Raw genomic sequence first — 23,392 nt, 5'->3', positions numbered from 1 at the left:
TATTTTTAAGGCTCGCTTTGGTTTCCATTGGTTACTAATATTGTCGATGACGTCAGAGATCAACGCAAACTTGTTGACAGCGCGAGCAACTGCAGGAGTTACTAGTCTGTTTTCGCGATTACTTTTACATTTGCGGTTTGCAAAGAAGTACCATAAATACTTTTTTTAAGTTTAGTATTAAAGTAAGTAGGCTAGTTTGGTGTAGTTTCACATCATGGGACAAGTGAACTGTGGATGCTTGGGCCACGAGACGCCAGATCCTGAATACAACCAAACACAGGAGCAGTGTTGGGTAAGTTACTCTGAAACAGTGATAATTACTAATTACATATTCAATAGTGTCATTACATTACCGTACAAATTACTCCATCCAAAAAGTTTCATTACTTATTCCTAATTACTTTCTATATCCTACATCAATCTTGATTAGAAGTGATTCAAGGATAGACATCGAACGGCTTAATTAATTATTTCTAATAAATAACTACATCAATCATTCTTACTAACTGACCAAAGTATACCAATGTGAGAAGGATCATTAAAGCATACATTTAAACTTAGACTTGGTGTTAATGTCATGTCGACTATTGGATATATTACACTGTATTTAGTTCAATTACATCATAAGAAACTGTAATTAAATGACAGAAAACTAAGAGTAATCCATCACATACTTTTTCAAGGGGAAAGTAATTGAATTACAGTAACTAATTACTCAGTAACTAGTTATGACCAACACTGTACAGGAGCAAGAACAGAGAGGAGCACAGCGTCAAGATGACTCCACACCGAAGTCAGGGAAGGGATCCCGAGATGCTTGTCCATTGAGCATCGATACGTTGACACTTTCACCATCTCCTCCACCGATACAAGTCGCTCCATGCCCACCAGCTTCAACAGCTGAGAGGGTAAAATCCCGTCATTCCGTCAAGGCTGGAACCGTTGGTTGTACGTTTTGATCCTCAACCCTCAACTGCAACACCTGAGAGATCAGAGGTGAGACGTTCAAGGAGGAAACGGATGAAAAGGGCTAAAAACATGTATCATGAAGGTAAGAATTTTTTTATAAAGACATGACAATATTACATGTGTCGATGTAAAACGTTGAAACTCTCTTTCTCTTCATCCATCAGTGCCTAAACCGCTGGTGATACGTGTTGATCCTCAACCCGCGACTGCATCACCTGAGAGATCAGAGCAGAGAGTTTCAGCAAATAAACTGAAGAAGGGTGACAAGAAAACGGATCATGAAGGTAAGAGAAAGTTTATTAAGATGTGACAAGAGTGCATTTTGCTGGGGTAAAAACATCGTGACTCTCTAAATCCCATCATTCATCAGTGCCTGAACCGCTGGTGAGACATTTTGCACCTAAACCATCAACTTCATCACCTGAGAGATCAAAGATGAGACGTTCAAGGAGGAAACTGACGAAGGAAGCTCAAAACATGGATCCTGAAGGTAACAGAAAGTTTATAAAGATTTCACAGTTCAAACACTGTGTATGTTGAGGTAAAACCTTGAGACTCTCCATCTCTTCATTCATCAGGGTTTCATAGATCTGCCTCACCCGACCGGAATCCTGAACAGACGGAGGTGACAAAATATGAAGGTAAGAGAAAGTCTAGTTATGTATGACAAGACGAAACTAAGAAAATCAAGACTCACTTCATCTCCTTTGCCAATATCAGCTGGTCACCAACACCAGCTCCAACAGGGCCTGAACCGCTGGTCACGTCACAGTTTGATCTCTTTAAACACCTGGTCCTCGTGGACATTGAAGATGAAGATGAGGTGCATATCATCTCTCCATTTGGGCTGAAGGACACCAGACACAGGAGACCTAAGCCCATCAGGAAAAAACAACCCATGTTTAGTTGGATGGAGAAGAACACAGAGATGCTGGAGAGTGAAAGATCAGGGAAGAAACGGAACAGTGGCAAAAAAACGGACCATGAAGGTAAGAGAAAGTGTATCATATGTGACGAGATAGTTCATTGTGTCGAGATAAAAACATTGTAACTCTTTCAATGTCTTCATTCTTCAGGATCATCCCCGTACATCCCATATGAATATACCGAGGCGATATCACTGTCAGCACCTTCATCACAGTCTGATCTCATCCTCATGGACATGAATGAGAACAGCGAGTCTGATGAGCCTGAGGTGGAGTTCATCTCTCCATTTGAGCTGAAGGACCATAGACACAGAAGACCGAAGCCCGTGACAAAAGATCAACCGATGTTTTGTTGGATGGAGAACACCGAAATGCAGGAGAGTGAAAGTGAAATGGATGAAGTCCACCCAGAAGCTCCAGAGCAGCAGGAGACACCTGTGAAAAAATCCCATCCAGAGAGCAACGTGACAAACAACAAACCCTTCAGAAGGAGACAGACGCTCATGAAAACATCATCATGACAGGTCCTTATGGTCCCGCTGGAGAAACCCAAGATCACCTGAATGGTCCAGAGAAGACAAAAGCTGCCAGCAAAACTAAAGGATTATTTGTTCTTCATCACTGGCTTGAGAAAAAGACCAAAGAACGACGGGAGAAGAAAATGAGAAAAGAAAGGGAAATAACAGAAACACAGTTACTGCGGGAGAGATACTTGAACAGTCCAGCATTGAAGCATTTGTGTGTTAATAAGAACAACTCTAACTATATCCCCATACTCCTTCTATAACTTATGTGCAAAATAATTAAGTTTATGTGCAAATAATTAAGTTTATGTGTGATAAAAAATAAGTATGTGTGCAAAAAAAATGAAGTATATGTGCAAAAAAAATGAAGTATATGTGTTAAAAAATGAAGTTTATGTGCAATAAAAAATGAAGTATATGTGTTAAAAAATGTGTGCAAAAAAATTCTCTATATGTGCAATAAAATAAGTATGTGCAAATTTCCCTCCTGTACAGTTTTACTTAACATGTGTGCAATGAATAAACTTGTCTTCTTTTGAAAACATATTTTTGAAAATATTGAAAATATTACATACTGTAGATGTTATCCCTGTAAAAGTACTTATAGCAATCTAGCAAAATATTGAAAATGAACATTCTGTATGACGGAAGAAACAATTATTAATAGTTTTTGTGAATGTGTTTTTCATTAAATCTTTTGAATTAGTTTTGCACAGTATCTCTCACAAAAAAAATATCAGAACATATTTGAATTCTTTTGATATTATTCTATACTTTTCTATAGTATCTAATATATTGTTAAAACAATTCTATTATACTTGGTAAATGATTTATTCCCAAATGCAAATGTTTGGTAAAAATCTATACTATTGTCAATTTTTTGGTTGATTTTAATGCCTAAGTTAAATCCTTTGTGGGCATAAAGAACAAAAAATGTTTTAAAAAGTCAAAAATTGCTCTTTAGGTTCAATCTTATATAATTCCTCCCTCTGCCTTATGTTATTTTTATTTTTTCTCTTCCTCCTTGTATGATTATGATTTTTTGTGAAGTGTAACTATCAATATTGTTTTCAATAGTTTCTGTGTGTTATATTGGTTTATTGGCATTAATAATAATAAGGTACTTACAAGGTCAACAAAGGAGACACAAACACACTGTGAGTCACTTTCCTTAATATAGGTAAGAATTTTTTCCTGTGGTTCTTTAAAAGCATAATTTGTGTTGCTTTGGGTTGTGTCAGTATGGAGGATTTTTATTGGAAAGGATAGGAAAAAACATGTTTATCGGTATAATGTATAGATTTTAGTTTGCCTCATCATGCTAGTTTTGAGGTAAATGAAGTCTTTAATTATCACTAACATTCAAATGTTGAGACACAGCCGACTGAACGTTTGCAACTACTTAAATTAAAATCGTAAAGTTGGACAGTCACTTCTACACAAAACATAAAATGTGTAAAAAATTGTGACACATATTCATTAGGTGTGCCCAAACATTTTTTTAGCTGCAGTTTATTTGTAATTAAAGACACATTCAAACATATTTCCTGACAGACAGTGTTAAGTAGATTTTTAAGGTTTTTGTATGTGTGGTTTTTTTTTTTGCAGGTTTTTACAGGAAGTCTGTTCAACTGGTGTTTCTTGGATTAGACAATGCAGGAAATCAAAACTTCTACACACGCTGAAAGATGATCGATTAGGACAACATGTGCCTACACTTCATCACAGTGAGACATCATCAGTATTACACACCTGTACGATAAGTTATTCATATGGAAGCTCTGACTGCTTTCTTTTGCTTCTTTAACATCAGTTAACCATTGCTGGTTTGACAGAAGTAGGGGTCGCAAGATGGTTTCCAGAAAACATTTTTTATTATTAGGAACAGCTTATTTAATCAGTAAGTGCTAACCAAACATAAAAATATAAGTTTAGTTAAAAGCCTTTGGAATCTCATCCCCCTCGATCATGACCCCTGAGGTAATTACATCACAATTTGATTGGCTGTAGGGATGACCTCAGTCAGCTTACATTCAGCACCATGTGCATTAAGGAGAGTTTGAGGGTCCACCTGCCCGTTCTGGCTCTGACCCGATGAAGACATGAAGATTCCAGGAGACCTTGTCATTCCACAGGCTACTCACTTCAGTGATGTCACATCAAATCCAGAGACTTCACTGCTGTAAGACAGGTATGATAACAATATTTAAAACAGATGCTAATCATATTATTCTCTCTGTAGGATGTTTGTGCTTGATAAGTATTTCCGGTATTCATCGGAATCCTGTTATCTGGAGCGATCCAGCGATAAGACTCTCATCGACACAGAAACAAATGAAAACATTGGGAATGATGTCTGCAGTCTCTCTCATCAGGTGTTTGACCCCATGCGGTTTGATCCACAGAGGCCAAAGGGAAGATCACCTCATGCTTTAATAGCATTCTCTGCAGCACCCAGGTACAGTTCACACTATAGTATACACTCACAAATTAATCTTGTTCATTAAGACAGTTCATTTGTGTTGGACTCGCCAATCAAATCCTTCTACTGTTTCTCTTCTGTGTATGTCTGCTAGGCACTGCGTCGGTCAAGAACTTTTCTATGGCAGAAATGAAGGTGGTGGTCGCTAAAACGGTGTCAAGGTTCAGAATTCTGCCCGGACCCAAACCAGTGCGTCGCCTCTAAAACCTGCTCATGAGAGAAGAAGGAGGAATGATTTTAAACTTTCAACCTCTCACGCCGTCTCAGGACTAATAGCCTCCAAAAATACATTTAGAGAAAGCTGGACCCTTATACATTTCACTGTGATTTATATAAATGTACATTAAACCTGTATGTCATTTTGTTTAAGAAATCTGTTCGTAAATGTTTATGGAAATTAAATATTTCACACAGCACGCCACTGATATATCTGCACAGGTGACACGCACTCAACCTGTGAAGTCCAGGACCCGGTTGCATAAAGTACTTTGAGTGTAATTTTCCCTTAAGCGTGCCCTTAAATATACCTTAAGTTTTACTTAAGTTATTCTCCTATTGTCTTTGGTGAAGGGAAATCACTTAGGAAAAACTTTAGGTGCTTTATGCAACTGGGCACAGGGACTGTAGATGAGATGAGCGACATCTGGTGTTCACTGCTCGTGCAAAACACACCTGAAATAAACACAAGCAGAAAACAACCACGATATATTATAAACATTTTCAAGAAAAAACTTGACATTAGTTTAAATGATATAACAGCAAATACAGAAATAGTTTGTGGTGTTGTTACATTATTGCACCACTAGATGGCACTCAAACTTCTTGAGTTGTATAGATGTGTATAGGAAGGAGAGACGAGTGAGAAGAATTACTGAGCGTGTGCATGCATGTTAAGATGACCGATAGTGCTGATTAATAAAGTGAATATTACATCAGGATTAACATTTCCAGTTTCTTGTCTTCATGAAGACATAACATAGTTTTAATGATATTACAGCAAATACTGTAAGAAAATACACTCTGGAGCTGCTTTAGGCAGACTATAAACCAATATATACTCCCTCACATCTGTTACTAACATGAGAGAATATTCAATAACACACACACGAGTTAAAAGAAATCGCTCAAAACATCTACATGTCAATTTTAGAATGGAGCTGAAAGTCTAATGTATATAATACTGAGACTGAGCTCACATGTGAGTTTTATTCGTTTCTCTTCTTGTAGAGTCTACGACTTTATTGATAAATCTCACACCGAATTTTTATCAACGACAATGAAAACCTCCAGACTTAAATCACCTCAGCTGCTCTGCGCAGATCGCGCGTCAACGGGAGCAGCGTGATCTCGCGACACTTGGATGTTTAACGCGAGCGGCTTATTTAATCGAACAGATTCGTTTAAATAATACACTTAGTTCAAAAAATAAAGTCGCTAGATGTTCTCTGCTTGTTAAACATTTGACTCATGCTTTCAGCTGTTACGAATAGACAAAAAATTCCAACTTAAACGATTATTGTATTTTATGTCTTTATTTCAATGGTTTATTTTTAAGGCTCGCTTTGGTTTCCATTGGTTACTAATATTGTCGATGACGTCAGAGATCAACGCAAACTTGTTGACAGCGCGAGCAACTGCAGGAGTTACTAGTCTGTTTTCGCGATTACTTTTACATTTGCGGTTTGCAAAGAAGTACCATAAATACTTTTTTTAAGTTTAGTATTAAAGTAAGTAGGCTAGTTTGGTGTAGTTTCACATCATGGGACAAGTGAACTGTGGATGCTTGGGCCACGAGACGCCAGATCCGGAATACAACCAAACACAGGAGCAGTGTTGGGTAAGTTACTCTGAAACAGTGATAATTACTAATTACATATTCAATAGTGTCATTACATTACCGTACAAATTACTCCATCCAAAAAGTTTCATTACTTATTCCTAATTACTTTCTATATCCTACATCAATCTTGATTAGAAGTGATTCAAGGATAGACATCGAACGGCTTAATTAATTATTTCTAATAAATAACTACATCACTCATTCTTACTAACTGACCAAAGTATACCAATGTGAGAAGGATACATTAAAGCATACATTTAAACTTAGACTTGGTGTTAATGTCATGTCGACTATTGGATATATTACACTGTATTTAGTTCAATTACATCATAAGAAACTGTAATTAAATGACAGAAAACTAAGAGTAATCCATCACATACTTTTTCAAGGGGAAAGTAATTGAATTACAAGTAACTAATTACTCAGTAACTAGTTATGACCAACACTGTACAGGAGCAAGAACAGAGAGGAGCACAGCGTCAAGATGACTCCACACCGAAGTCAGGGAAGGGATCCCGAGATGCTTGTCCATTGAGCATCGATACGTTGACACTTTCACCATCTCCTCCACCGATACAAGTCGCTCCATGCCCACCAGCTTCAACAGCTGAGAGGGTAAAATCCCGTCATCCGTCAAGGCTGGAACCGTTGGTTGTACGTTTTGATCCTCAACCCTCAACTGCAACACCTGAGAGATCAGAGGTGAGACGTTCCAGGAGGAAACGGATGAAAAGGGCTAAAAACATGTATCATGAAGGTAAGAATTTTTTTATAAAGACATGACAATATTACATGTGTCGAGGTAAAACGTTGAAACTCTCTTTCTCTTCATCCATCAGTGCCTAAACCGCTGGTGATACGTGTTGATCCTCAACCCGCGACTGCATCACCTGAGAGATCAGAGAAGAGAGTTTCAGCAAATAAACTGAAGAAGGGTGACAAGAAAACGGATCATGAAGGTAAGAGAAAGTTTATTAAGATGTGACAAGAGTGCATTTTGCTGGGGTAAAAACATCGTGACTCTCTAAATCCCATCATTCATCAGTGCCTGAACCGCTGGTGAGACATTTTGCACCTAAACCATCAACTTCATCACCTGAGAGATCAAAGATGAGACGTTCAAGGAGGAAACTGACGAAGGAAGCTCAAAACATGGATCTGAAGGTAACAGAAAGTTTATAAAGATTTCACAGTTCAAACACTGTGTATGTTGAGGTAAAACCTTGAGACTCTCCATCTCTTCATTCATCAGGGTTTCATAGATCTGCCTCACCCGACCGGAATCCTGAACAGACGGAGGTGACAAAATATGAAGGTAAGAGAAAGTCTAGTTATGTATGACAAGACGAAACTAAGAAAATCAAGACTCACTTCATCTCCTTTGCCAATATCAGCTGGTCCACCAACACCAGCTCCAACAGTGCCTGAACCGCTGGTCACGTCACAGTTTGATCTCTTTAAACACCTGGTCCTCGTGGACATTGAAGATGAAGATGAGGTGCATATCATCTCTCCATTTGGGCTGAAGGACACCAGACACAGGAGACCTAAGCCCATCAGGAAAAAACAACCCATGTTTAGTTGGATGGAGGAGAACACAGAGATGCTGGAGAGTGAAAGATCAGGGAAGAAACCGAACAGTGGCAAAAAAACGGACCATGAAGGTAAGAGAAAGTGTATCATATGTGACGAGATAGTTCATTGTGTCGAGATAAAAACATTGTAACTCTTTCAATGTCTTCATTCTTCAGGATCATCCCCGTACATCCCATATGAATATACCGAGGCGATATCACTGTCAGCACCTTCATCACAGTCTGATCTCATCCTCATGGACATGAATGAGAACAGCGAGTCTGATGAGCCTGAGGTGGAGTTCATCTCTCCATTTGAGCTGAAGGACCATAGACACAGAAGACCGAAGCCCGTGACAAAAGATCAACCGATGTTTTGTTGGATGGAGAACACCGAAATGCAGGAGAGTGAAAGTGAAATGGATGAAGTCCACCCAGAAGCTCCAGAGCAGCAGGAGACACCTGTGAAAAAATCCCATCCAGAGAGCAACACTGACAAACAACAAACCCTTCAGAAGGAGACAGACGCTCATGAAAACATCATCATGACAGGTCCTTATGGTCCCGCTGGAGAAACCCAAGATCACCTGAATGGTCCAGAGAAGACAAAAGCTGCCAGCAAAACTAAAGGATTATTTGTTCTTCATCACTGGCTTGAGAAAAAGACCAAAGAACGACGGGAGAAGAAAATGAGAAAAGAAAGGGAAATAACAGAAACACAGTTACTGCGGGAGAGATACTTGAACAGTCCAGCATTGAAGCATTTGTGTGTTAATAAGAACAACTCTAACTATATCCCCATACTCCTTCTATAACTTATGTGCAAAATAATTAAGTTTATGTGCAAATAATTAAGTTTATGTTTGATAAAAAATAAGTATGTGTGCAAAAAAAATGAAGTATATGTGCAAAAAAAATGAAGTATATGTGTTAAAAAATGAAGTTTATGTGCAATAAAAAATGAAGTATATGTGTTAAAAAATGTGTGCAAAAAAATTCTCTATATGTGCAATAAAATAAGTATGTGCAAATTTCCCTCCTGTACAGTTTTACTTAACATGTGTGCAATGAATAAACTTGTCTTCTTTTGAAAACATATTTTTGAAAATATTGAAAATATTACATACTGTAGATGTTATCCCTGTAAAAGTACTTATAGCAATCTAGCAAAATATTGAAAATGAACATTCTGTATGACGGAAGAAACAATTATTAATAGTTTTTGTGAATGTGTTTTCATTAAATCTTTTTGGAATTAGTTTTGCACAGTATCTCTCACAAAAAAAAATATCAGAACATATTTGAATTCTTTTGATATTATTCTATACTTTTCTATAGTATCTAATATATTGTTAAAACAATTCTATTATACTTGGTAAATGATTTATTCCCAAATGCAAATTTTTGGTAAAAATCTATACTATTGTCAATTTTTTGGTTGATTTTAATGCCTAAGTTAAATCCTTTGTGGGCATAAAGAACAAAAAATGTTTAAAAAGTCAAAAATTGCTCTTTAGGTTCAATCTTATATAATTCCTCCCTCTGCCTTATGTTATTTTTATTTTTTCTCTTCCTCCTTGTATGATTATGATTTTTTGTGAAGTGTAACTATCAATATTGTTTTCAATAGTTTCTGTGTGTTATATTGGTTTATTGGCATTAATAATAATAAGGTACTTACAAGGTCAACAAAGGAGACACAAACACACTGTGAGTCACTTTCCTTAATATAGGTAAGAATTTTTTCCTGTGGTTCTTTAAAAGCATAATTTGTGTTGCTTTGGTTTGTGTCAGTATGGAGGATTTTTATTGGAAAGGATAGGAAAAAACATGTTTATCGGTATAATGTATAGATTTTAGTTTGCCTCATCATGCTAGTTTTGAGGTAAATGAAGTCTTTAATTATCACTAACATTCAAATGTTGAGACAGAGCCGACTGAACGTTTGCAACTACTTAAATTAAAATCGTAAAGTTGGACAGTCACTTCTACACAAAACATAAAATGTGTAAAAAATTGTGACACATATTCATTAGGTGTGCCCAAACATTTTTTTAGCTGCAGTTTATTTGTAATTAAAGACACATTCAAACATATTTCCTGACAGACAGTGTTAAGTAGATTTTTAAGGTTTTTGTATGTGTGGTTTTTTTTTGCAGGTTTTTACAGGAAGTCTGTTAAACTGGTGTTTCTTGGATTAGACAATGCAGGAAATCAAAACTTCTACACACGCTGAAAGATGATCGATTAGGACAACATGTGCCTATACTTCATCACAGTGAGACATCATCAGTATTACACACCTGTACGATAAGTTATTCATATGGAAGCTCTGACTGCTTTCTTTTGCTTCTTTAACATCAGTTAACCATTGCTGGTTTGACAGAAGTAGGGGTCGCAAGATGATTTCCAGAAAACATTTTTTATTATTAGGAACAGCTTATTTAATCAGTAAGTGTAACAAAACATAAAAATATAAGTTTAGTTAAAAGCCTTTGGAATCTCATCCCCCTCGATCATGACCCCTGAGGTAATTACATCACAATTTGATTGGCTGTAGGGATGACCTCAGTCAGCTTACATTCAGCACCATGTGCATTAAGGAGAGTTTGAGGGTCCACCTGCCCGTTCTGGCTCTGACCCGATGAAGACATGAAGATTCCAGGAGACCTTGTCATTCCACAGGCTACTCACTTCAGTGATGTCACATCAAATCCAGAGACTTCACTGCTGTAAGACAGGTATGATAACAATATTTAAAACAGATGCTAATCATATTATTCTCTCTGTAGATGTTTGTGCTTGATAAGTATTTCCGGTATTCATCGGAATCCTGTTATCTGGAGCGATCCAGCGATAAGACTCTCATCGACACAGAAACAAATGAAAACATTGGGAATGATGTCTGCAGTCTCTCTCATCAGGTGTTTGACCCCATGCGGTTTGATCCACAGAGGCCAAAGGGAAGATCACCTCATGCTTTAATAGCATTCTCTGCAGCACCCAGGTACAGTTCACACTATAGTATACACTCACAAATTAATCTTGTTCATTAAGACAGTTCATTTGTGTTGGACTCGCCAATCAAATCCTTCTACTGTTTCTCTTCTGTGTATGTCTGCTAGGCACTGCGTCGGTCAAGAACTTTTCTATGGCAGAAATGAAGGTGGAGGTCGCTAAAACGGTGTCAAGGTTCAGAATTCTGCCCGGACCCAAACCAGTGCGTCGCCTCTAAAACCTGCTCATGAGAGAAGAAGGAGGAATGATTTTAAACTTTCAACCTCTCACGCCGTCTCAGGACTAATAGCCTCCAAAAATACATTTAGAGAAAGCTGGACCCTTATACATTTCACTGTGATTTATATAAATGTACATTAAACCTGTATGTCATTTTGTTTAAGAAATCTGTTCGTAAATGTTTATGGAAATTAAATATTTCACACAGCACGCCACTGATATATCTGCACAGGTGACACGCACTCAACCTGTGAAGTCCAGGACCCGGTTGCATAAAGTACTTTGAGTGTAATTTTCCCTTAAGCTTGCCCTTAAATATACCTTAAGTTTTACTTAAGTTATTCTCCTATTGTCTTTGGTGAAGGGAAATCACTTAGGAAAAACTTTAGGTGCTTTATGCAACTGGGCACAGGGACTGTAGATGAGATGAGCGACATCTGGTGTTCACTGCTCGTGCAAAACACACCTGAAATAAACACAAGCAGAAAACAACCACGATATATTATAAACATTTTCAAGAAAAAACTTGACATTAGTTTAAATGATATAACAGCAAATACAGAAATAGTTTGTGGTGTTGTTACATTATTGCACCACTAGATGGCACTCAAACTTCTTGAGTTGTATAGATGTGTATAGGAAGGAGAGACGAGTGAGAAGAATTACTGAGCGTGTGCATGCATGTTAAGATGACCGATAGTGCTGATTAATAAAGTGAATATTACATCAGGATTAACATTTCCAGTTTCTTGTCTTCATGAAGACATAACATAGTTTTAATGATATTACAGCAAATACAGTAAGAAAATACACTCTGGAGCTGCTTTAGGCAGACTATAAACCAATATATACTCCCTCACATCTGTTACTAACATGAGAGAATATTCAATAACACACACACGAGTTAAAAGAAATCGCTCAAAACATCTACATGTCAATTTTAGAATGGAGCTGAAAGTCTAATGTATATAATACTGAGACTGAGCTCACATGTGAGTTTTATTCGTTTCTCTTCTTGTAGAGTCTACGACTTTATTGATAAATCTCACACCGAATTTTTATCAACGACAATGAAAACCTCCAGACTTAAATCACCTCAGCTGCTCTGCGCAGATCGCGCGTCAACGGGAGCAGCGTGATCTCGCGACACTTGGATGTTTAACGCGAGCGGCTTATTTAATCGAACAGATTCGTTTAAATAATACACTTAGTTCCAAAAAATAAAGTCGCTAAATGTTCTCTGCTTGTTAAACATTTGACTCATGCTTTCAGCTGTTACGAATAGACAAAAAATTCCAACTTAAACGATTATTGTATTTTATGTCTTTATTTCAATGGTTTATTTTTAAGGCTCGCTTTGGTTTCCATTGGTTACTAATATTGTCGATGACGTCAGAGATCAACGCAAACTTGTTGACAGCGCGAGCAACTGCAGGAGTTACTAGTCTGTTTTCGCGATTACTTTTACATTTGCGGTTTGCAAAGAAGTACCATAAATACTTTTTTTAAGTTTAGTATTAAAGTAAGTAGGCTAGTTTGGTGTAGTTTCACATCATGGGACAAGTGAACTGTGGATGCTTGGGCCACGAGACGCCAGATCCGGAATACAACCAAACACAGGAGCAGTGTTGGGTAAGTTACTCTGAAACAGTGATAATTACTAATTACATATTCAATAGTGTCATTACATTACCGTACAAATTACTCCATCCAAAAAGTTTCATTACTTATTCCTAATTACTTTCTATATCCTACATCAATCTTGATTAGAAGTGATTCAAGGATAGACATCGAACGGCTTAATTAATTATTTCTAATAAATAACTACATCAATCATTCTTACTAACTGACCAAAGTATACCAATGTGAGAAGGATCATTAAAGCATACATTTAAACTTAGACTTGGTGTTAATGTCATGTCGACTATTGGATATATTACACTGTATTTAGTTCAATTACATCATAAGAAACTGTAATTAAATGACAGAAAACTAAGAGTAATCCATCACATACTTTTTCAAGGGGAAAGTAATTGAATTACAGTAACTAATTACTCAGTAACTAGTTATGACCAACACTGTACAGGAGCAAGAACAGAGAGGAGCACAGCGTCAAGATGACTCCACACCGAAGTCAGGGAAGGGATCCCGAGATGCTTGTCCATTGAGCATCGATACGTTGACACTTTCACCATCTCCTCCACCGATACAAGTCGCTCCATGCCCACCAGCTTCAACAGCTGAGAGGGTAAAATCCCGTCATCCGTCAAGGCTGGAACCGTTGGTTGTACGTTTTGATCCTCAACCCTCAACTGCAACACCTGAGAGATCAGAGGTGAGACGTTCCAGGAGGAAACGGATGAAAAGGGCTAAAAACATGTATCATGAAGGTAAGAATTTTTTTATAAAGACATGACAATATTACATGTGTCGAGGTAAAACGTTGAAACTCTCTTTCTCTTCATCCATCAGTGCCTAAACCGCTGGTGATACGTGTTGATCCTCAACCCGCGACTGCATCACCTGAGAGATCAGAGAAGAGAGTTTCAGCAAATAAACTGAAGAAGGGTGACAAGAAAACGGATCATGAAGGTAAGAGAAAGTTTATTAAGATGTGACAAGAGTGCATTTTGCTGGGGTAAAAACATCGTGACTCTCTAAATCCCATCATTCATCAGTGCCTGAACCGCTGGTGAGACATTTTGCACCTAAACCATCAACTTCATCACCTGAGAGATCAAAGATGAGACGTTCAAGGAGGAAACTGACGAAGGAAGCTCAAAACATGGATCTTGAAGGTAACAGAAAGTTTATAAAGATTTCACAGTTCAAACACTGTGTATGTTGAGGTAAAACCTTGAGACTCTCCATCTCTTCATTCATCAGGGTTTCATAGATCTGCCTCACCCGACCGGAATCCTGAACAGACGGAGGTGACAAAATATGAAGGTAAGAGAAAGTCTAGTTATGTATGACAAGACGAAACTAAGAAAATCAAGACTCACTTCATCTCCTTTGCCAATATCAGCTGGTCCACCAACACCAGCTCCAACAGTGCCTGAACCGCTGGTCACGTCACAGTTTGATCTCTTTAAACACCTGGTCCTCGTGGACATTGAAGATGAAGATGAGGTGCATATCATCTCTCCATTTGGGCTGAAGGACACCAGACACAGGAGACCTAAGCCCATCAGGAAAAAACAACCCATGTTTAGTTGGATGGAGGAGAACACAGAGATGCTGGAGAGTGAAAGATCAGGGAAGAAACCGAACAGTGGCAAAAAAACGGACCATGAAGGTAAGAGAAAGTGTATCATATGTGACGAGATAGTTCATTGTGTCGAGATAAAAACATTGTAACTCTTTCAATGTCTTCATTCTTCAGGATCATCCCCGTACATCCCATATGAATATACCGAGGCGATATCACTGTCAGCACCTTCATCACAGTCTGATCTCATCCTCATGGACATGAATGAGAACAGCGAGTCTGATGAGCCTGAGGTGGAGTTCATCTCTCCATTTGAGCTGAAGGACCATAGACACAGAAGACCGAAGCCCGTGACAAAAGATCAACCGATGTTTTGTTGGATGGAGAACACCGAAATGCAGGAGAGTGAAAGTGAAATGGATGAAGTCCACCCAGAAGCTCCAGAGCAGCAGGAGACACCTGTGAAAAAATCCCATCCAGAGAGCAACACTGACAAACAACAAACCCTTCAGAAGGAGACAGACGCTCATGAAAACATCATCATGACAGGTCCTTATGGTCCCGCTGGAGAAACCCAAGATCACCTGAATGGTCCAGAGAAGACAAAAGCTGCCAGCAAAACTAAAGGATTATTTGTTCTTCATCACTGGCTTGAGAAAAAGACCAAAGAACGACGGGAGAAGAAAATGAGAAAAGAAAGGGAAATAACAGAAACACAGTTACTGCGGGAGAGATACTTGAACAGTCCAGCATTGAAGCATTTGTGTGTTAATAAGAACAACTCTAACTATATCCCCATACTCCTTCTATAACTTATGTGCAAAATAATTAAGTTTATGTGCAAATAATTAAGTTTATGTTTGATAAAAAATAAGTATGTGTGCAAAAAAAATGAAGTATATGTGCAAAAAAAATGAAGTATATGTGTTAAAAAATGAAGTTTATGTGCAATAAAAAATGAAGTATATGTGTTAAAAAATGTGTGCAAAAAAATTCTCTATATGTGCAATAAAATAAGTATGTGCAAATTTCCCTCCTGTACAGTTTTACTTAACATGTGTGCAATGAATAAACTTGTCTTCTTTTGAAAACATATTTTTGAAAATATTGAAAATATTACATACTGTAGATGTTATCCCTGTAAAAGTACTTATAGCAATCTAGCAAAATATTGAAAATGAACATTCTGTATGACGGAAGAAACAATTATTAATAGTTTTTGTGAATGTGTTTTCATTAAATCTTTTTGGAATTAGTTTTGCACAGTATCTCTCACAAAAAAAAATATCAGAACATATTTGAATTCTTTTGATATTATTCTATACTTTTCTATAGTATCTAATATATTGTTAAAACAATTCTATTATACTTGGTAAATGATTTATTCCCAAATGCAAATTTTTGGTAAAAATCTATACTATTGTCAATTTTTTGGTTGATTTTAATGCCTAAGTTAAATCCTTTGTGGGCATAAAGAACAAAAAATGTTTAAAAAGTCAAAAATTGCTCTTTAGGTTCAATCTTATATAATTCCTCCCTCTGCCTTATGTTATTTTTATTTTTTCTCTTCCTCCTTGTATGATTATGATTTTTTGTGAAGTGTAACTATCAATATTGTTTTCAATAGTTTCTGTGTGTTATATTGGTTTATTGGCATTAATAATAATAAGGTACTTACAAGGTCAACAAAGGAGACACAAACACACTGTGAGTCACTTTCCTTAATATAGGTAAGAATTTTTTCCTGTGGTTCTTTAAAAGCATAATTTGTGTTGCTTTGGTTTGTGTCAGTATGGAGGATTTTTATTGGAAAGGATAGGAAAAAACATGTTTATCGGTATAATGTATAGATTTTAGTTTGCCTCATCATGCTAGTTTTGAGGTAAATGAAGTCTTTAATTATCACTAACATTCAAATGTTGAGACAGAGCCGACTGAACGTTTGCAACTACTTAAATTAAAATCGTAAAGTTGGACAGTCACTTCTACACAAAACATAAAATGTGTAAAAAATTGTGACACATATTCATTAGGTGTGCCCAAACATTTTTTTAGCTGCAGTTTATTTGTAATTAAAGACACATTCAAACATATTTCCTGACAGACAGTGTTAAGTAGATTTTTAAGGTTTTTGTATGTGTGGTTTTTTTTTTGCAGGTTTTTACAGGAAGTCTGTTAAACTGGTGTTTCTTGGATTAGACAATGCAGGAAATCAAAACTTCTACACACGCTGAAAGATGATCGATTAGGACAACATGTGCCTATACTTCATCACAGTGAGACATCATCAGTATTACACACCTGTACGATAAGTTATTCATATGGAAGCTCTGACTGCTTTCTTTTGCTTCTTTAACATCAGTTAACCATTGCTGGTTTGACAGAAGTAGGGGTCGCAAGATGATTTCCAGAAAACATTTTTTATTATTAGGAACAGCTTATTTAATCAGTAAGTGTAACAAAACATAAAAATATAAGTTTAGTTAAAAGCCTTTGGAATCTCATCCCCCTCGATCATGACCCCTGAGGTAATTACATCACAATTTGATTGGCTGTAGGGATGACCTCAGTCAGCTTACATTCAGCACCATGTGCATTAAGGAGAGTTTGAGGGTCCACCTGCCCGTTCTGGCTCTGACCCGATGAAGACATGAAGATTCCAGGAGACCTTGTCATTCCACAGGCTACTCACTTCAGTGATGTCACATCAAATCCAGAGACTTCACTGCTGTAAGACAGGTATGATAACAATATTTAAAACAGATGCTAATCATATTATTCTCTCTGTAGATGTTTGTGCTTGATAAGTATTTCCGGTATTCATCGGAATCCTGTTATCTGGAGCGATCCAGCGATAAGACTCTCATCGACACAGAAACAAATGAAAACATTGGGAATGATGTCTGCAGTCTCTCTCATCAGGTGTTTGACCCCATGCGGTTTGATCCACAGAGGCCAAAGGGAAGATCACCTCATGCTTTAATAGCATTCTCTGCAGCACCCAGGTACAGTTCACACTATAGTATACACTCACAAATTAATCTTGTTCATTAAGACAGTTCATTTGTGTTGGACTCGCCAATCAAATCCTTCTACTGTTTCTCTTCTGTGTATGTCTGCTAGGCACTGCGTCGGTCAAGAACTTTTCTATGGCAGAAATGAAGGTGGAGGTCGCTAAAACGGTGTCAAGGTTCAGAATTCTGCCCGGACCCAAACCAGTGCGTCGCCTCTAAAACCTGCTCATGAGAGAAGAAGGAGGAATGATTTTAAACTTTCAACCTCTCACGCCGTCTCAGGACTAATAGCCTCCAAAAATACATTTAGAGAAAGCTGGACCCTTATACATTTCACTGTGATTTATATAAATGTACATTAAACCTGTATGTCATTTTGTTTAAGAAATCTGTTCGTAAATGTTTATGGAAATTAAATATTTCACACAGCACGCCACTGATATATCTGCACAGGTGACACGCACTCAACCTGTGAAGTCCAGGACCCGGTTGCATAAAGTACTTTGAGTGTAATTTTCCCTTAAGCTTGCCCTTAAATATACCTTAAGTTTTACTTAAGTTATTCTCCTATTGTCTTTGGTGAAGGGAAATCACTTAGGAAAAACTTTAGGTGCTTTATGCAACTGGGCACAGGGACTGTAGATGAGATGAGCGACATCTGGTGTTCACTGCTCGTGCAAAACACACCTGAAATAAACACAAGCAGAAAACAACCACGATATATTATAAACATTTTCAAGAAAAAACTTGACATTAGTTTAAATGATATAACAGCAAATACAGAAATAGTTTGTGGTGTTGTTACATTATTGCACCACTAGATGGCACTCAAACTTCTTGAGTTGTATAGATGTGTATAGGAAGGAGAGACGAGTGAGAAGAATTACTGAGCGTGTGCATGCATGTTAAGATGACCGATAGTGCTGATTAATAAAGTGAATATTACATCAGGATTAACATTTCCAGTTTCTTGTCTTCATGAAGACATAACATAGTTTTAATGATATTACAGCAAATACAGTAAGAAAATACACTCTGGAGCTGCTTTAGGCAGACTATAAACCAATATATACTCCCTCACATCTGTTACTAACATGAGAGAATATTCAATAACACACACACGAGTTAAAAGAAATCGCTCAAAACATCTACATGTCAATTTTAGAATGGAGCTGAAAGTCTAATGTATATAATACTGAGACTGAGCTCACATGTGAGTTTTATTCGTTTCTCTTCTTGTAGAGTCTACGACTTTATTGATAAATCTCACACCGAATTTTTATCAACGACAATGAAAACCTCCAGACTTAAATCACCTCAGCTGCTCTGCGCAGATCGCGCGTCAACGGGAGCAGCGTGATCTCGCGACACTTGGATGTTTAACGCGAGCGGCTTATTTAATCGAACAGATTCGTTTAAATAATACACTTAGTTCCAAAAAATAAAGTCGCTAAATGTTCTCTGCTTGTTAAACATTTGACTCATGCTTTCAGCTGTTACGAATAGACAAAAAATTCCAACTTAAACGATTATTGTATTTTATGTCTTTATTTCAATGGTTTATTTTTAAGGCTCGCTTTGGTTTCCATTGGTTACTAATATTGTCGATGACGTCAGAGATCAACGCAAACTTGTTGACAGCGCGAGCAACTGCAGGAGTTACTAGTCTGTTTTCGCGATTACTTTTACATTTGCGGTTTGCAAAGAAGTACCATAAATACTTTTTTTAAGTTTAGTATTAAAGTAAGTAGGCTAGTTTGGTGTAGTTTCACATCATGGGACAAGTGAACTGTGGATGCTTGGGCCACGAGACGCCAGATCCGGAATACAACCAAACACAGGAGCAGTGTTGGGTAAGTTACTCTGAAACAGTGATAATTACTAATTACATATTCAATAGTGTCATTACATTACCGTACAAATTACTCCATCCAAAAAGTTTCATTACTTATTCCTAATTACTTTCTATATCCTACATCAATCTTGATTAGAAGTGATTCAAGGATAGACATCGAACGGCTTAATTAATTATTTCTAATAAATAACTACATCAATCATTCTTACTAACTGACCAAAGTATACCAATGTGAGAAGGATCATTAAAGCATACATTTAAACTTAGACTTGGTGTTAATGTCATGTCGACTATTGGATATATTACACTGTATTTAGTTCAATTACATCATAAGAAACTGTAATTAAATGACAGAAAACTAAGAGTAATCCATCACATACTTTTTCAAGGGGAAAGTAATTGAATTACAGTAACTAATTACTCAGTAACTAGTTATGACCAACACTGTACAGGAGCAAGAACAGAGAGGAGCACAGCGTCAAGATGACTCCACACCGAAGTCAGGGAAGGGATCCCGAGATGCTTGTCCATTGAGCATCGATACGTTGACACTTTCACCATCTCCTCCACCGATACAAGTCGCTCCATGCCCACCAGCTTCAACAGCTGAGAGGGTAAAATCCCGTCATCCGTCAAGGCTGGAACCGTTGGTTGTACGTTTTGATCCTCAACCCTCAACTGCAACACCTGAGAGATCAGAGGTGAGACGTTCAAGGAGGAAACGGATGAAAAGGGCTAAAAACATGTATCATGAAGGTAAGAATTTTTTTATAAAGACATGACAATATTACATGTGTCGAGGTAAAACGTTGAAACTCTCTTTCTCTTCATCCATCAGTGCCTAAACCGCTGGTGATACGTGTTGATCCTCAACCCGCGACTGCATCACCTGAGAGATCAGAGCAGAGAGTTTCAGCAAATAAACTGAAGAAGGGTGACAAGAAAACGGATCATGAAGGTAAGAGAAAGTTTATTAAGATGTGACAAGAGTGCATTTTGCTGGGGTAAAAACATCGTGACTCTCTAAATCCCATCATTCATCAGTGCCTGAACCGCTGGTGAGACATTTTGCACCTAAACCATCAACTTCATCACCTGAGAGATCAAAGATGAGACGTTCAAGGAGGAAACTGACGAAGGAAGCTCAAAACATGGATCCTGAAGGTAACAGAAAGTTTATAAAGATTTCACAGTTCAAACACTGTGTATGTTGAGGTAAAACCTTGAGACTCTCCATCTCTTCATTCATCAGGGTTTCATAGATCTGCCTCACCCGACCGGAATCCTGAACAGACGGAGGTGACAAAATATGAAGGTAAGAGAAAGTCTAGTTATGTATGACAAGACGAAACTAAGAAAATCAAGACTCACTTCATCTCCTTTGCCAATATCAGCTGGTCCACCAACACCAGCTCCAACAGTGCCTGAACCGCTGGTCACGTCACAGTTTGATCTCTTTAAACACCTGGTCCTCGTGGACATTGAAGATGAAGATGAGGTGCATATCATCTCTCCATTTGGGCTGAAGGACACCAGACACAGGAGACCTAAGCCCATCAGGAAAAAACAACCCATGTTTAGTTGGATGGAGGAGAACACAGAGATGCTGGAGAGTGAAAGATCAGCGAAGAAACCGAACAGTGGCAAAAAAACGGACCATGAAGGTAAGAGAAAGTGTATCATATGTGACGAGATAGTTCATTGTGTCGAGATAAAAACATTGTAACTCTTTCAATGTCTTCATTCTTCAGGATCATCCCCGTACATCCCATATGAATATACCGAGGCGATATCACTGTCAGCACCTTCATCACAGTCTGATCTCATCCTCATGGACATGAATGATAACAGCGAGTCTGATGAGCCTGAGGTGGAGTTCATCTCTCCATTTGAGCTGAAGGACCATAGACACAGAAGACCGAAGCCCGTGACAAAAGATCAACCGATGTTTTGTTGGATGGAGAACACCGAAATGCAGGAGAGTGAAAGTGAAATGGATGAAGTCCACCCAGAAGCTCCAGAGCAGCAGGAGACACCTGTGAAAAAATCCCATCCAGAGAGCAACACTGACAAACAACAAACCCTTCAGAAGGAGACAGACGCTCATGAAAACATCATCATGACAGGTCCTTATGGTCCCGCTGTAGAAACCCAAGATCACCTGAATGGTCCAGAGAAGACAAAAGCTGCCAGCAAAACTAAAGGATTATTTGTTCTTCATCACTGGGTTGAGAAAAAGACCAAAGAACGACGGGAGAAGAAAATGAGAAAAGAAAGGGAAATAACAGAAACACAGTTACTGCGGGAGAGATACTTGAACAGTCCAGCATTGAAGCATTTGTGTGTTAATAAGAACAACTCTAACTATATCCCCATACTCCTTCTATAACTTATGTGCAAAATAATTAAGTTTATGTGCAAATAATTAAGTTTATGTGTGATAAAAAATAAGTATGTGTGCAAAAAAAATGAAGTATATGTGCAAAAAAAATGAAGTATATGTGTTAAAAAATGAAGTTTATGTGCAATAAAAAATGAAGTATATGTGTTAAAAAATGTGTGCAAAAAAATTCTCTATATGTGCAATAAAATAAGTATGTGCAAATTTCCCTCCTGTACAGTTTTACTTAACATGTGTGCAATGGATAAACTTGTCTTCTTTTGAAAACATATTTTTGAAAATATTGAAAATATTACATACTGTAGATGTTATCCCTGTAAAAGTACTTATAGCAATCTAGCAAAATATTGAAAATGAACATTCTGTATGATGGAAGAAACAATTATTAATAGTTTTTGTGAATGTGTTTTCATTAAATCTTTTTGGAATTAGTTTTGCACAGTATCTCTCACAAAAAAAAATATCAGAACATATTTGAATTCTTTTGATATTATTCTATACTTTTCTATAGTATCTAATATATTGTTAAAACAATTCTATTATACTTGGTAAATGATTTATTCCCAAATGCAAATGTTTGGTAAAAATCTATACTATTGTCAATTTTTTGGTTGATTTTAATGCCTAAGTTAAATCCTTTGTGGGCATAAAGAACAAAAAATGTTTAAAAAGTCAAAAATTGCTCTTTAGGTTCAATCTTATATAATTCCTCCCTCTGCCTTATGTTATTTTTATTTTTTCTCTTCCTCCTTGTATGATTATGATTTTTTGTGAAGTGTAACTATCAATATTGTTTTCAATAGTTTCTGTGTGTTATATTGGTTTATTGGCATTAATAATAATAAGGTACTTACAAGGTCAACAAAGGAGACACAAACACACTGTGAGTCACTTTCCTTAATATAGGTAAGAATTTTTTCCTGTGGTTCTTTAAAAGCATAATTTGTGTTGCTTTGGGTTGTGTCAGTATGGAGGATTTTTTATTGGAAAGGATAGGAAAAAACATGTTTATCGGTATAATGTATAGATTTTAGTTTGCCTCATCATGCTAGTTTTGAGGTAAATGAAGTCTTTAATTATCACTAACATTCAAATGTTGAGACAGAGCCGACTGAACGTTTGCAACTACTTAAATTAAAATCGTAAAGTTGGACAGTCACTTCTACACAAAACATAAAATGTGTAAAAAATTGTGACACATATTCATTAGGTGTGCCCAAACATTTTTTTAGCTGCAGTTTATTTGTAATTAAAGACACATTCAAACATATTTCCTGACAGACAGTGTTAAGTAGATTTTTAAGGTTTTTGTATGTGTGTTTTTTTTTTTGCAGGTTTTTACAGGAAGTCTGTTCAACT

General features: G+C 37.1%; 4 protein-coding genes across 8 annotated transcripts; all 4 read left to right on the top strand.

The window, feature by feature from the left end:
* The first annotated feature begins 931 nt into the window (after positions 1-931).
* On the top strand, positions 932-2,888 carry LOC130406914 (uncharacterized). Its single transcript, XM_056729494.1, has 6 exons — positions 932-1,051; positions 1,134-1,253; positions 1,340-1,459; positions 1,548-1,610; positions 1,716-1,958; positions 2,046-2,888. Exons 1-6 carry the CDS (start codon positions 1,021-1,023, stop codon positions 2,414-2,416), a joined length of 948 nt encoding a protein of 315 aa, XP_056585472.1. The 5' UTR covers positions 932-1,020; the 3' UTR covers positions 2,417-2,888.
* Positions 2,889-4,370: 1,482 nt separating this feature from the next.
* Positions 4,371-9,613, top strand: LOC130406913 (uncharacterized). The gene is made up of 8 exons (XM_056729493.1): positions 4,371-4,877; positions 4,996-6,738; positions 7,195-7,498; positions 7,581-7,700; positions 7,787-7,915; positions 7,994-8,056; positions 8,136-8,405; positions 8,493-9,613. Exons 2-8 carry the CDS (start codon positions 6,661-6,663, stop codon positions 9,128-9,130), a joined length of 1,602 nt encoding a protein of 533 aa, XP_056585471.1. The 5' UTR covers positions 4,371-4,877; positions 4,996-6,660; the 3' UTR covers positions 9,131-9,613.
* A 1,080-nt stretch (positions 9,614-10,693) lies between these two features.
* On the top strand, positions 10,694-16,058 carry LOC130439801 (uncharacterized). 3 transcript variants are annotated; one of them, XM_056772353.1, is made up of 8 exons: positions 10,694-11,322; positions 11,441-13,184; positions 13,639-13,942; positions 14,025-14,144; positions 14,231-14,350; positions 14,439-14,501; positions 14,581-14,850; positions 14,938-16,058. In XM_056772353.1, exons 2-8 carry the CDS (start codon positions 13,107-13,109, stop codon positions 15,573-15,575), a joined length of 1,593 nt encoding a protein of 530 aa, XP_056628331.1. In that variant the 5' UTR covers positions 10,694-11,322; positions 11,441-13,106; the 3' UTR covers positions 15,576-16,058. The 3 variants fall into 3 exon arrangements, with proteins under 3 accessions (XP_056628331.1, XP_056628330.1, XP_056628332.1); XM_056772352.1 differs by having other exon boundaries at positions 10,694-13,184; XM_056772354.1 differs by having other exon boundaries at positions 10,695-13,184; positions 14,599-14,850.
* A 1,090-nt stretch (positions 16,059-17,148) lies between these two features.
* LOC130439798 (uncharacterized) lies at positions 17,149-22,227 on the top strand. 3 transcript variants are annotated; one of them, XM_056772348.1, is made up of 8 exons: positions 17,149-17,768; positions 17,887-19,630; positions 20,085-20,388; positions 20,471-20,590; positions 20,677-20,796; positions 20,885-20,947; positions 21,027-21,296; positions 21,384-22,227. In XM_056772348.1, the coding sequence occupies exons 2-8, from the start codon at positions 19,553-19,555 to the stop codon at positions 22,019-22,021; spliced, it is 1,593 nt and encodes a 530-aa protein (XP_056628326.1). In that variant the 5' UTR covers positions 17,149-17,768; positions 17,887-19,552; the 3' UTR covers positions 22,022-22,227. The 3 variants fall into 3 exon arrangements, with proteins under 3 accessions (XP_056628326.1, XP_056628327.1, XP_056628325.1); XM_056772349.1 differs by having other exon boundaries at positions 17,149-19,630; positions 21,045-21,296; XM_056772347.1 differs by having other exon boundaries at positions 17,149-19,630.
* The last annotated feature ends 1,165 nt before the right edge of the window (positions 22,228-23,392 follow it).

This window comes from Triplophysa dalaica, chromosome 18 (assembly GCF_015846415.1).
Source record: "Triplophysa dalaica isolate WHDGS20190420 chromosome 18, ASM1584641v1, whole genome shotgun sequence".
NCBI classification, from domain to species: Eukaryota; Metazoa; Chordata; class Actinopteri; order Cypriniformes; family Nemacheilidae; genus Triplophysa; species Triplophysa dalaica.
The sequence above is the reverse complement of the archived record's forward strand: the minus strand, read 5'-3'. Positions and strand labels throughout refer to the sequence as shown.